The 14935-nt window shown below is 44.1% G+C and overlaps 1 protein-coding gene across 1 annotated transcript; it reads left to right on the plus strand.

The window, feature by feature from the left end:
- Positions 1–11187: 11187 nt before the first annotated feature.
- LOC135162365 (pro-corazonin-like) lies at positions 11188–14671 on the plus strand. The gene is made up of 3 exons (XM_064120740.1): positions 11188–11392; positions 13849–14106; positions 14176–14671. Exons 2-3 carry the CDS (start codon positions 13849–13851, stop codon positions 14302–14304), a joined length of 387 nt encoding a protein of 128 aa, XP_063976810.1. The 5' UTR covers positions 11188–11392; the 3' UTR covers positions 14305–14671.
- Positions 14672–14935: the final 264 nt, after the last annotated feature.

The following is a 14935-nucleotide window of genomic DNA, read 5'->3' on the forward strand; positions in this document are numbered from 1 at the left end:
GCACCATTGGATTCGTGAGACGATTTCCGATTTTTCTAGGGGTCCGGGAATTTTCTAAAGTCGATTTTTCTAGTTTTTCGCGTTTTTCTCGGCTCCGGGGCCTCCTAGAGCGAAATGGGCCCGGATTTGGGCTCATACCGTTTTTCGCCCATATCTTTGGAAATATCATAGCTAGGACAATTTGGCTGGCGCCATTGGATTCGTGAGACGATTTCCGATTTTTCTAGGGGTCCAGGAATTTTCTAAAGTCGATTTTTCTAGTTTTTCGCGTTTTTCTCGGCTCCGGGGCCTCCTAGAGCGAAATGGGCCCGGATTTGGGCTCATACCGTTTTTCGCCCATATCTTTGGAAATATCATAGCTAGGACAATTTGGCTGGCACCATTGGATTCGTGAGACGATTTCCGATTTTTCTAGGGGTCCGGGAATTTTCTAAAGTCGATTTTTCTAGTTTTTCGCGTTTTTCTCGGCTCCGGGGCCTCCTAGAGCGAAATGGGCCCGGATTTGGGCTCATACCGTTTTTCGCCCATATCTTTGGAAATATCATAGCTAGGACAATTTGGCTGGCGCCATTGGATTCGTGAGACGATTTCCGATTTTTCTAGGGGTCCGGGAATTTTCTAAAGTCGATTTTTCTAGTTTTTCGCGTTTTTCTCGGCTCCGGGGCCTCCTAGAGCGAAATGGGCCCGGATTTGGGCTCATACCGTTTTTCGCCCATATCTTTGGAAATATCATAGCTAGGACAATTTGGCTGGCGCCATTGGATTCGTGAGACGATTTCCGATTTTTCTAGGGGTCCGGGAATTTTCTAAAGTCGATTTTTCTAGTTTTTCGCGTTTTTCTCGGCTCCTGGGCCTCCTAGAGCAAAATGGGCCCGGATTTGGGCTCATACCGTTTTTCGCCCATATCTTTGGAAATATCATAGCTAGGACAATTTGGCTGGCGCCATTGGATTCGTGAGACGATTTCCGATTTTTCTAGGGGTCCGGGAATTTTCTAAAGTCGATTTTTCTAGTTTTTCGCGTTTTTCTCGGCTCCTGGGCCTCCTAGAGCGAAATGGGCCCGAATTTGGGCTCATACCGTTTTTCGCCCATATCTTTGGAAATATCATAGCTAGGACAATTTGGCTGGCGCCATTGGATTCGTGAGACGATTTCCGATTTTTCTAGGGGTCCGGGAATTTTCTAAAGTCGATTTTTCTAGTTTTTCGCGTTTTTCTCGGCTCCTGGGCCTCCTAGAGCAAAATGGGCCCGGATTTGGGCTCATACCGTTTTTCGCCCATATCTTTGGAAATATCATAGCTAGGACAATTTGGCTGGCACCATTGGATTCGTGAGACGATTTCCGATTTTTCTAGGGGTCCGGGAATTTTCTAAAGTCGATTTTTCTAGTTTTTCGCGTTTTTCTCGGCTCCGGGGCCTCCTAGAGCGAAATGGGCCCGGATTTGGGCTCATACCGTTTTTCGCCCATATCTTTGGAAATATCATAGCTAGGACAATTTGGCTGGCACCATTGGATTCGTGAGACGATTTCCGATTTTTCTAGGGGTCCGGGAATTTTCTAAAGTCGATTTTTCTAGTTTTTCGCGTTTTTCTCGGCTCCGGGGCCTCCTAGAGCGAAATGGGCCCGGATTTGGGCTCATACCGTTTTTCGCCCATATCTTTGGAAATATCATAGCTAGGACAATTTGGCTGGCGCCATTGGATTCGTGAGACGATTTCCGATTTTTCTAGGGGTCCGGGAATTTTCTAAAGTCGATTTTTCTAGTTTTTCGCGTTTTTCTCGGCTCCGGGGCCTCCTAGAGCGAAATGGGCCCGGATTTGGGCTCATACCGTTTTTCGCCCATATCTTTGGAAATATCATAGCTAGGACAATTTGGCTGGCACCATTGGATTCGTGAGACGATTTCCGATTTTTCTAGGGGTCCGGGAATTTTCTAAAGTCGATTTTTCTAGTTTTTCGCGTTTTTCTCGGCTCCGGGGCCTCCTAGAGCGAAATGGGCCCGGATTTGGGCTCATACCGTTTTTCGCCCATATCTTTGGAAATATCATAGCTAGGACAATTTGGCTGGCGCCATTGGATTCGTGAGACGATTTCCGATTTTTCTAGGGGTCCGGGAATTTTCTAAAGTCGATTTTTCTAGTTTTTCGCGTTTTTCTCGGCTCCGGGGCCTCCTAGAGCGAAATGGGCCCGGATTTGGGCTCATACCGTTTTTCGCCCATATCTTTGGAAATATCATAGCTAGGACAATTTGGCTGGCGCCATTGGATTCGTGAGACGATTTCCGATTTTTCTAGGGGTCCGGGAATTTTCTAAAGTCGATTTTTCTAGTTTTTCGCGTTTTTCTCGGCTCCTGGGCCTCCTAGAGCAAAATGGGCCCGGATTTGGGCTCATACCGTTTTTCGCCCATATCTTTGGAAATATCATAGCTAGGACAATTTGGCTGGCGCCATTGGATTCGTGAGACGATTTCCGATTTTTCTAGGGGTCCGGGAATTTTCTAAAGTCGATTTTTCTAGTTTTTCGCGTTTTTCTCGGCTCCTGGGCCTCCTAGAGCGAAATGGGCCCGAATTTGGGCTCATACCGTTTTTCGCCCATATCTTTGGAAATATCATAGCTAGGACAATTTGGCTGGCGCCATTGGATTCGTGAGACGATTTCCGATTTTTCTAGGGGTCCGGGAATTTTCTAAAGTCGATTTTTCTAGTTTTTCGCGTTTTTCTCGGCTCCTGGGCCTCCTAGAGCAAAATGGGCCCGGATTTGGGCTCATACCGTTTTTCGCCCATATCTTTGGAAATATCATAGCTAGGACAATTTGGCTGGCACCATTGGATTCGTGAGACGATTTCCGATTTTTCTAGGGGTCCGGGAATTTTCTAAAGTCGATTTTTCTAGTTTTTCGCGTTTTTCTCGGCTCCTGGGCCTCCTAGAGCGAAATGGGCCCGGATTTGGGCTCATACCGTTTTTCGCCCATATCTTTGGAAATATCATAGCTAGGACAATTTGGCTGGCGCCATTGGATTCGTGAGACGATTTCCGATTTTTCTAGGGGTTCGGGAATTTTCTAAAGTCGATTTTTCTAGTTTTTCGCGTTTTTCTCGGCTCCGGGGCCTCCTAGAGCGAAATGGGCCCGGATTTGGGCTCATACCGTTTTTCGCCCATATCTTTGGAAATATCATAGCTAGGACAATTTGGCTGGCACCATTGGATTCGTGAGACGATTTCCGATTTTTCTAGGGGTCCGGGAATTTTCTAAAGTCGATTTTTCTAGTTTTTCGCGTTTTTCTCGGCTCCTGGGCCTCCTAGAGCGAAATGGGCCCGGATTTGGGCTCATACCGTTTTTCGCCCATATCTTTGGAAATATCATAGCTAGGACAATTTGGCTGGCGCCATTGGATTCGTGAGACGATTTCCGATTTTTCTAGGGGTCCGGGAATTTTTTAAAGTCGATTTTTCTAGTTTTTCGCGTTTTTCTCGGCTCCTGGGCCTCCTAGAGCGAAATGGGCCGGGATTTGGGCTCATACCGTTTTTCGCCCATATCTTTGGAAATATCATAGCTAGGACAATTTGGCTGGCGCCATTGGATTCGTGAGACGATTTCCGATTTTTCTAGGGGTCCGGGAATTTTCTAAAGTCGATTTTTCTAGTTTTTCGCGTTTTTCTCGGCTCCTGGGCCTCCTAGAGCAAAATGGGCCCGGATTTGGGCTCATACCGTTTTTCGCCCATATCTTTGGAAATATCATAGCTAGGACAATTTGGCTGGCGCCATTGGATTCGTGAGACGATTTCCGATTTTTCTAGGGGTCCGGGAATTTTCTAAAGTCGATTTTTCTAGTTTTTCGCGTTTTTCTCGGCTCCGGGGCCTCCTAGAGCGAAATGGGCCCGGATTTGGGCTCATACCGTTTTTCGCCCATATCTTTGGAAATATCATAGCTAGGACAATTTGGCTGGCACCATTGGATTCGTGAGACGATTTCCGATTTTTCTAGGGGTCCGGGAATTTTCTAAAGTCGATTTTTCTAGTTTTTCGCGTTTTTCTCGGCTCCGGGGCCTCCTAGAGCGAAATGGGCCCGGATTTGGGCTCATACCGTTTTTCGCCCATATCTTTGGAAATATCATAGCTAGGACAATTTGGCTGGCGCCATTGGATTCGTGAGACGATTTCCGATTTTTCTAGGGGTCCGGGAATTTTCTAAAGTCGATTTTTCTAGTTTTTCGCGTTTTTCTCGGCTCCTGGGCCTCCTAGAGCAAAATGGGCCCGGATTTGGGCTCATACCGTTTTTCGCCCATATCTTTGGAAATATCATAGCTAGGACAATTTGGCTGGCGCCATTGGATTCGTGAGACGATTTCCGATTTTTCTAGGGGTCCGGGAATTTTCTAAAGTCGATTTTTCTAGTTTTTCGCGTTTTTCTCGGCTCCGGGGCCTCCTAGAGCGAAATGGGCCCGGATTTGGGCTCATACCGTTTTTCGCCCATATCTTTGGAAATATCATAGCTAGGACAATTTGGCTGGCACCATTGGATTCGTGAGACGATTTCCGATTTTTCTAGGGGTCCGGGAATTTTCTAAAGTCGATTTTTCTAGTTTTTCGCGTTTTTCTCGGCTCCGGGGCCTCCTAGAGCGAAATGGGCCCGGATTTGGGCTCATACCGTTTTTCGCCCATATCTTTGGAAATATCATAGCTAGGACAATTTGGCTGGCGCCATTGGATTCGTGAGACGATTTCCGATTTTTCTAGGGGTCCGGGAATTTTCTAAAGTCGATTTTTCTAGTTTTTCGCGTTTTTCTCGGCTCCGGGGCCTCCTAGAGCGAAATGGGCCCGGATTTGGGCTCATACCGTTTTTCGCCCATATCTTTGGAAATATCATAGCTAGGACAATTTGGCTGGCGCCATTGGATTCGTGAGACGATTTCCGATTTTTCTAGGGGTTCGGGAATTTTCTAAAGTCGATTTTTCTAGTTTTTCGCGTTTTTCTCGGCTCCGGGGCCTCCTAGAGCGAAATGGTCCCGGATTTGGGCTCATACCGTTTTTCGCCCATATCTTTGGAAATATCATAGCTAGGACAATTTGGCTGGCACCATTGGATTCGTGAGACGATTTCCGATTTTTCTAGGGGTCCGGGAATTTTCTAAAGTCGATTTTTCTAGTTTTTCGCGTTTTTCTCGGCTCCGGGGCCTCCTAGAGCGAAATGGGCCCGGATTTGGGCTCATACCGTTTTTCGCCCATATCTTTGGAAATATCATAGCTAGGACAATTTGGCTGGCACCATTGGATTCGTGAGACGATTTCCGATTTTTCTAGGGGTCCGGGAATTTTCTAAAGTCGATTTTTCTAGTTTTTCGCGTTTTTCTCGGCTCCGGGGCCTCCTAGAGCGAAATGGGCCCGGATTTGGGCTCATACCGTTTTTCGCCCATATCTTTGGAAATATCATAGCTAGGACAATTTGGCTGGCACCATTGGATTCGTGAGACGATTTCCGATTTTTCTAGGGGTCCGGGAATTTTCTAAAGTCGATTTTTCTAGTTTTTCGCGTTTTTCTCGGCTCCGGGGCCTCCTAGAGCGAAATGGGCCCGGATTTGGGCTCATACCGTTTTTCGCCCATATCTTTGGAAATATCATAGCTAGGACAATTTGGCTGGCGCCATTGGATTCGTGAGACGATTTCCGATTTTTCTAGGGGTCCGGGAATTTTCTAAAGTCGATTTTTCTAGTTTTTCGCGTTTTTCTCGGCTCCTGGGCCTCCTAGAGCGAAATGGGCCCGGATTTGGGCTCATACCGTTTTTCGCCCATATCTTTGGAAATATCATAGCTAGGACAATTTGGCTGGCGCCATTGGATTCGTGAGACGATTTCCGATTTTTCTAGGGGTCCGGGAATTTTCTAAAGTCGATTTTTCTAGTTTTTCGCGTTTTTCTCGGCTCCGGGGCCTCCTAGAGCGAAATGGGCCCGGATTTGGGCTCATACCGTTTTTCGCCCATATCTTTGGAAATATCATAGCTAGGACAATTTGGCTGGCGCCATTGGATTCGTGAGACGATTTCCGATTTTTCTAGGGGTCCGGGAATTTTCTAAAGTCGATTTTTCTAGTTTTTCGCGTTTTTCTCGGCTCCTGGGCCTCCTAGAGCGAAATGGGCCCGAATTTGGGCTCATACCGTTTTTCGCCCATATCTTTGGAAATATCATAGCTAGGACAATTTGGCTGGCGCCATTGGATTCGTGAGACGATTTCCGATTTTTCTAGGGGTCCGGGAATTTTCTAAAGTCGATTTTTCTAGTTTTTCGCGTTTTTCTCGGCTCCTGGGCCTCCTAGAGCAAAATGGGCCCGGATTTGGGCTCATACCGTTTTTCGCCCATATCTTTGGAAATATCATAGCTAGGACAATTTGGCTGGCACCATTGGATTCGTGAGACGATTTCCGATTTTTCTAGGGGTCCGGGAATTTTCTAAAGTCGATTTTTCTAGTTTTTCGCGTTTTTCTCGGCTCCTGGGCCTCCTAGAGCGAAATGGGCCCGGATTTGGGCTCATACCGTTTTTCGCCCATATCTTTGGAAATATCATAGCTAGGACAATTTGGCTGGCGCCATTGGATTCGTGAGACGATTTCCGATTTTTCTAGGGGTTCGGGAATTTTCTAAAGTCGATTTTTCTAGTTTTTCGCGTTTTTCTCGGCTCCGGGGCCTCCTAGAGCGAAATGGGCCCGGATTTGGGCTCATACCGTTTTTCGCCCATATCTTTGGAAATATCATAGCTAGGACAATTTGGCTGGCACCATTGGATTCGTGAGACGATTTCCGATTTTTCTAGGGGTCCGGGAATTTTCTAAAGTCGATTTTTCTAGTTTTTCGCGTTTTTCTCGGCTCCTGGGCCTCCTAGAGCGAAATGGGCCCGGATTTGGGCTCATACCGTTTTTCGCCCATATCTTTGGAAATATCATAGCTAGGACAATTTGGCTGGCGCCATTGGATTCGTGAGACGATTTCCGATTTTTCTAGGGGTCCGGGAATTTTTTAAAGTCGATTTTTCTAGTTTTTCGCGTTTTTCTCGGCTCCTGGGCCTCCTAGAGCGAAATGGGCCCGGATTTGGGCTCATACCGTTTTTCGCCCATATCTTTGGAAATATCATAGCTAGGACAATTTGGCTGGCGCCATTGGATTCGTGAGACGATTTCCGATTTTTCTAGGGGTCCGGGAATTTTCTAAAGTCGATTTTTCTAGTTTTTCGCGTTTTTCTCGGCTCCTGGGCCTCCTAGAGCAAAATGGGCCCGGATTTGGGCTCATACCGTTTTTCGCCCATATCTTTGGAAATATCATAGCTAGGACAATTTGGCTGGCGCCATTGGATTCGTGAGACGATTTCCGATTTTTCTAGGGGTCCGGGAATTTTCTAAAGTCGATTTTTCTAGTTTTTCGCGTTTTTCTCGGCTCCGGGGCCTCCTAGAGCGAAATGGGCCCGGATTTGGGCTCATACCGTTTTTCGCCCATATCTTTGGAAATATCATAGCTAGGACAATTTGGCTGGCACCATTGGATTCGTGAGACGATTTCCGATTTTTCTAGGGGTCCGGGAATTTTCTAAAGTCGATTTTTCTAGTTTTTCGCGTTTTTCTCGGCTCCGGGGCCTCCTAGAGCGAAATGGGCCCGGATTTGGGCTCATACCGTTTTTCGCCCATATCTTTGGAAATATCATAGCTAGGACAATTTGGCTGGCGCCATTGGATTCGTGAGACGATTTCCGATTTTTCTAGGGGTCCGGGAATTTTCTAAAGTCGATTTTTCTAGTTTTTCGCGTTTTTCTCGGCTCCTGGGCCTCCTAGAGCAAAATGGGCCCGGATTTGGGCTCATACCGTTTTTCGCCCATATCTTTGGAAATATCATAGCTAGGACAATTTGGCTGGCGCCATTGGATTCGTGAGACGATTTCCGATTTTTCTAGGGGTCCGGGAATTTTCTAAAGTCGATTTTTCTAGTTTTTCGCGTTTTTCTCGGCTCCGGGGCCTCCTAGAGCGAAATGGGCCCGGATTTGGGCTCATACCGTTTTTCGCCCATATCTTTGGAAATATCATAGCTAGGACAATTTGGCTGGCACCATTGGATTCGTGAGACGATTTCCGATTTTTCTAGGGGTCCGGGAATTTTCTAAAGTCGATTTTTCTAGTTTTTCGCGTTTTTCTCGGCTCCGGGGCCTCCTAGAGCGAAATGGGCCCGGATTTGGGCTCATACCGTTTTTCGCCCATATCTTTGGAAATATCATAGCTAGGACAATTTGGCTGGCGCCATTGGATTCGTGAGACGATTTCCGATTTTTCTAGGGGTCCGGGAATTTTCTAAAGTCGATTTTTCTAGTTTTTCGCGTTTTTCTCGGCTCCGGGGCCTCCTAGAGCGAAATGGGCCCGGATTTGGGCTCATACCGTTTTTCGCCCATATCTTTGGAAATATCATAGCTAGGACAATTTGGCTGGCGCCATTGGATTCGTGAGACGATTTCCGATTTTTCTAGGGGTTCGGGAATTTTCTAAAGTCGATTTTTCTAGTTTTTCGCGTTTTTCTCGGCTCCGGGGCCTCCTAGAGCGAAATGGTCCCGGATTTGGGCTCATACCGTTTTTCGCCCATATCTTTGGAAATATCATAGCTAGGACAATTTGGCTGGCACCATTGGATTCGTGAGACGATTTCCGATTTTTCTAGGGGTCCGGGAATTTTCTAAAGTCGATTTTTCTAGTTTTTCGCGTTTTTCTCGGCTCCGGGGCCTCCTAGAGCGAAATGGGCCCGGATTTGGGCTCATACCGTTTTTCGCCCATATCTTTGGAAATATCATAGCTAGGACAATTTGGCTGGCACCATTGGATTCGTGAGACGATTTCCGATTTTTCTAGGGGTCCGGGAATTTTCTAAAGTCGATTTTTCTAGTTTTTCGCGTTTTTCTCGGCTCCGGGGCCTCCTAGAGCGAAATGGGCCCGGATTTGGGCTCATACCGTTTTTCGCCCATATCTTTGGAAATATCATAGCTAGGACAATTTGGCTGGCACCATTGGATTCGTGAGACGATTTCCGATTTTTCTAGGGGTCCGGGAATTTTCTAAAGTCGATTTTTCTAGTTTTTCGCGTTTTTCTCGGCTCCGGGGCCTCCTAGAGCGAAATGGGCCCGGATTTGGGCTCATACCGTTTTTCGCCCATATCTTTGGAAATATCATAGCTAGGACAATTTGGCTGGCGCCATTGGATTCGTGAGACGATTTCCGATTTTTCTAGGGGTCCGGGAATTTTCTAAAGTCGATTTTTCTAGTTTTTCGCGTTTTTCTCGGCTCCTGGGCCTCCTAGAGCGAAATGGGCCCGGATTTGGGCTCATACCGTTTTTCGCCCATATCTTTGGAAATATCATAGCTAGGACAATTTGGCTGGCGCCATTGGATTCGTGAGACGATTTCCGATTTTTCTAGGGGTCCGGGAATTTTCTAAAGTCGATTTTTCTAGTTTTTCGCGTTTTTCTCGGCTCCTGGGCCTCCTAGAGCGAAATGGGCCCGGATTTGGGCTCATACCGTTTTTCGCCCATATCTTTGGAAATATCATAGCTAGGACAATTTGGCTGGCGCCATTGGATTCGTGGTAGGATCGAACTCGAGTCCACAGCATGCGATTTGAGGACGCTCGCTGTGCGCCAATATAGCAATTAAAATATTGTATTTAGCTCTTGGTACATGCTTAACTAACTGGCCAGGTGAAAATATTTCTCTCCTGACCGGGAAAAATAGATCTTTTAAATTAATTTTTGTAAACCTAAAAACGACATATTATGGCTGAAAAATCATAAAGAAACATTTCAAAGGCGCAGAAACCTATATCTCCACTCTCGACTTGTCCCCGTGGCAGCGGGACTGCTACTGAGGCGTTACCGGCTTGGCCGATATGCTGATACCCCAGTAGGATTCGTGGCGCCCCGTCTCTTCGGGGGTGAAATCATGTCGGTAATGTGGAGAAACTGGCGTCAGTCAAACCCCCAGAACTGAGCCTCTACTTTGGTCTATCCTCTTTGTGTGTAAGTATGCTACTAATGCCGCATTTTCAGTCAGCGACAAGTTCGTCGCTGTCGGGGGGGCTCCGTTTGTACTTTTACAAATGTACAAATGATGAACAGTTGAGGGAATTTTCAAACGTTGAGAGCACCGGTGTGCAGGGATCCAACTGTCGAGACAAAAAGGTAAGCTGTACATGTGGCGCTGGGTCCACATGTACAGCCACATTTTCGTCTCGACAGTTGGATCCCTGCACACCGGTGCTCTCAACGTTTGAAAATTCTCTCTACTGTTCATCATTTGTACAGTTGAAAAAGTACAAACGGAGCCCCCCCGCTTGGCTGATATGTAGACACCCCAGTAGTGCTCGTGGCGCCCCGTGTACGGTTAATGTATCGTCTTTGGGTACACCACCGGGCACCGGTGTGTTCTGGTCAGTTAGTTTCCTTTTTTACCACTGGTTCGAGTGAAAGGGCGGAAACTAATTAAAATAATGAAACGGGGGGCAATGGCAATTCTTTTAATGAAATTACGTCATTCGATCACTTCTCTTGAGATTGAAATTCCGGTGGATCGAATGGTAATTTTACGGTGGGTAATTAGGAGGATGGAGATCTGGAGATAGCACTGTTAGAAAATTACTGCGGTAATTTCGGGTACTTGATTTTTTAAATAACGAATAATTCACGTGGAATTTCCATTGATCTTGGTACTGATAAATCAGTAAATTTCTTGAATGGAAATAATTGAAGATTGTTAAAACCGCGGTTAATAGATCAATGGAATTTCATTTTTCTGTTGAACTTTAAATTGTCAATTGACAGTCAAAGTCCGTTCCTCGAATTTAACAAATCCTGTTTGTTCTTTCCCTCTAGTGGAGTGGAGCATTTTTCTTGTAGAATGATTATTTTGTTCGACGAAGTCGTGAAAACAATATTACACAAATAGTTAAATTAATCTTAAATATAAACAGGAGAATAGAAGTCCTAATAATAATTTACGGTTCACCCCTAAATTTCAGGATTTCACTTCGTCTAGTTCGTTTGCATTGTTTCTGTTTCGTGATTCGTGATGGGATAATAACAATAATCCCGATGGCCCATAGAATGGAACAACGACGCAGGGGCTGTTTTCTGAAGAATACGGGTGGGATTTGTGTGGGGGGATGCGTCTTATAAAGGCGCGAACCAACATCCCTGAGTACACTGCTCCTTCAGAATTTAAGCTAGCAACAGGTCGACGAGAATTTACTGTTTAAATTTTTCAAAAATCGTTTTTAAAAATACCAGAATCGATACGTCAACTATATCTCCCTGTGTATAATATCTCACGAATAATCTCTCAGAAGAGCTTCCCCCGTTTCAACTAACAAAGACAAAGGTAACATTTACTCCACTAGTTTATTATTCAAAAAACTCTTAATTTTATAATTCTTGCAATCATTTAATTGTTGAAATATTTTATTCTGTTTGTGGAAAATTGTTAGATGTCTGTGTTACCTGGCTGATTTCTTTAATTGATGTATTTTCTCTCCAACTTTTATATCAAGTGATTTATCACTTCTGAACTGTCAGTCCGATGACATATCGAGTCAGTATTTCATATCCGTATTCATTTGAAATAGTGTGCAATGGGAATGTCTCAATGTATCATAGTACGTCATTCCGGAAATTGTAAAAAAGTTTGAGTGTAATAGAAAATAAAGGAAATCAAATCAGCGAAATATGATGTATCATCAGGTCCATTACAATTTAAACAAAAATATTGTTCTTCATATGCAATACTATTTTAGAAAAAAACAGTTATCTATATTGCCCACTGGAGAATACAAGCGACTTCCGAACGAATATTTATCTCTGAAAGTTTAACCTGTGTTTGAATAATCAATCAACTTTAATGCAGGTAACTTGCTATTCAAATTCAATATTCGATCTCCATTGAAAACTTGTGAATTAATTACTTCCCTTCGAATCCATTATCGGTAATGATTTCCATACTTTCAATAACGATGTGCTCTGAGGGCTCCGTAAGATGGCGCCGTCGGGTAATTTGGTTCTCTTATTGCCTCGTTCCATAAAATTATAAAAATAAGCTACCCAAATTTTCGAACTTTCTTCACACGTTTCCAATTATTTAATTTTCCTAGAAATTTCTAAAGATATTTTTCGTTCACTCATTCACAACATTTGACTACAATCGTACACATATTTTTTCAATCAATATTTGAGACGAATAAATGAGATAATATTTGGAAATCATAAGCTTTGATGAGCGTATCGATACAATAAGCGATACTTCGATTCATGCGAGTCGTGAGAATCGCGATGAGAAACTGGGGAAACCACATCAAATGCGATAACGGTTTACAGCCCCTCTAAAATGCGCGAGCCATCAGGGTTCTTATGAAATATATGCCCCGGTTAAAAGTCCAATAAAAATGAACAATATTAAATATCTATTCGCATTGAGATTGAAAATAGAAGCTATCGGAGAACTTTTCTGGCACGCATACCCCGATATAATAATCATTTAACGTACTCGAAGAGTCACTGCGATATGAATTCTCCACATGTCAAATATTACCTGACTTCAATTTAAAAAATCAATAGTATTCTGTCCCATCATTCAACTATTCTCGTTATTCCTCATCTCTTGATCTTAATCCGAACACTAATGGCCCCCTCGAAAGCCAGCAAATGAAAAAAAATTTCACATTATTATTGGCACTAGTCCAAATTATTTCAATAGTTATTTCAGTCCAGGAATTAATTCTTGAATTTAGTGGAACTGCCGCTGAGCTCTTGCATTTCCAAATAGTTATTCAACTATTCATTAAAATACTGATTATTTTTTTTCCTTCACTACTTGAATTAACATTCGAGCAAAAAATTATTCATCGCTAAAATTCATCTCTCTCTCTCTCTCTCTCTCTGGAAATCAATGCTAAGCGCATACACTGTATTGGCGCATCGACAACTGTAAAATAAAAGCTATTCGGATATTTTATCCGACGCTCTAACGCATTTGAATGGAGAACGCCCAGGCTGAATACGCCCTTGTTCAAGCAAACACAGACACTGGGTCCTGTCTCTTATCCACAGGACACTTAGTAGCACTTACTCTTATCTTAATGACCAGGGACGCGCGTAGCGTTAATGGCCTCTTAAAATTAGCGCCAAGAGCAAGCACCCTTCCAAAAATTTTCAATATTTCGTCTCGTTATACAAGGAAGAGTGGGGTAAAATGAGAGGCCAGGGTAAAATGGACAGAGGTGCAACCCAGAGGTCCCTGTCTTTGTGGTTTGCATTTCAAGTAAACTAATGAATCCCGAATTGTCTCAATAAACGGCCACTGAAAATTAAAAATCTCTTTCAAAAATATTGGCTCAAATGGCTGACTCTTTTTCGATACGTTTTTTTAGACTTTGGTCTCCTTTCAATCTCGAATGACTAATCATCTCATAACATATGTTATATTCCACATATTAATTAGTCAATCCTAAGCAATACGATTAAAACAATAATATTATCTCAGTTCGCCCCTATCGTTAAAAGCCCCAGTCTCATTCACACATTTCCTATTGATTTGCGAAAAATACCTCCGAGTCAAGAAGCGTATCATCATCACAACGATCATCGATAAAACGCAAAAAAAACCTCCTCCTTCTCCCTCCCCCGAGAACGTTATTAATCCACGGATCGTTGATTTACCAAGTCAACCGTGACACAACTCCTCCATTCCATTGTTTCGCGTTAACACTCGTTTTCTATCGTCCACTCTCCTTCCTCTCCCCCAGTTCGATTATCATTTTCACATTGACTGAAATTATTTGACAGATGGCAAATGCGATAGCTGTATCGATGATCCTCCTAGTGACTATGACCGTAGTTACCTGCCAGATGGTTCAATACAGTCGTGGCTGGACCGCTGGTAAGCGTGCCGATCACCCTGGATTCGGCGGTGCTGACGGTCTACCGTCGGAAATAAAAACGAATTTTCCAACTCAAGGAGTTACTCGTCGATCATATGCCCCAGACACTGTTTATTGCAGCTTGCACAAGCTGAAGATGCTGCGTGGCACCAATAACGATCAGGTGAGTTGACATTAAGTCCATTTTTATAAAAGCAATAGTTTTATCGACTCATCTTTGATTTTTTTTCAGGTGTATCAGGTGCCCTGTGAGTTCTTGAATATGCGCCCCCGCGATGGGGAGGCCAATCAACACCTTCAGCACGATAACTCCCATCACCTGGCCGCCTATGATAATAACAATTACGATGACAACAATTGAGAGACAACGGGCGCTATAATTTAATGTACTGATAGGAAATTTTATTTGCATCAAGTTGATTGACCAATTCCAAGTAATAAATTGTTATTCACCTGGAGAATGATAAATGTATTACGGGATATACGGTCCTTTAATATATACAATACAGAAATTAAGTAGATTAATGGGTGGGCACTGAAAATAAACTGAAAAATTAATTAGAGTACAAATTTAGATGTTGCAATCACGGTTGAGGAAATTCACCCCCGACGACAGTAATTGCCAGGACTCCAGTCGGTTAGATATTCGAAGGCTTTTCGCGAGTAATTTGTCATGCGCATAAACCGTTGCATCTCGTGTCTGAATAGACCGGTGCATCATCACTGCAATTGGGGGTGGGAGAAAATTTTCGCGGATGAGAGTTCAGTGAGTTTTCATCGATTCTATTCCACCGAGTGTTAATTAAGTTTTCGTCGACCTAATTGGACATTCTGAGGACCGTAAAACGAGCAGTGAGACAGAGCGATGGGATAAAAGAGACCGATAGATGGATCGACGGTTGGCCGGCTACCGAACGGCTGGGATTTTCTCTGTCAACGGCAAGATGGAGTGAAACCCTGCTGAACAGAGACAAGTGGTGAGTCGACGGATT

The sequence above is a fragment of the Diachasmimorpha longicaudata genome, chromosome 5 (assembly GCF_034640455.1).
Source record: "Diachasmimorpha longicaudata isolate KC_UGA_2023 chromosome 5, iyDiaLong2, whole genome shotgun sequence".
NCBI lineage: Eukaryota > Metazoa > Arthropoda > Insecta > Hymenoptera > Braconidae > Diachasmimorpha > Diachasmimorpha longicaudata.

Excerpts from the sequence above, each read along its gene's own strand:
- LOC135162365 (XM_064120740.1), top strand. The coding sequence starts at position 13,849 with ATGGCAAATGCGATAGCTGTATCGATGATCCTCCTAGTGACTATGACC. Across the intron at positions 14,107-14,175 it reads GTGGCACCAATAACGATCAG|GTGTATCAGGTGCCCTGTGA; the intron begins GTGAGTTGACAT and ends ATTTTTTTTCAG.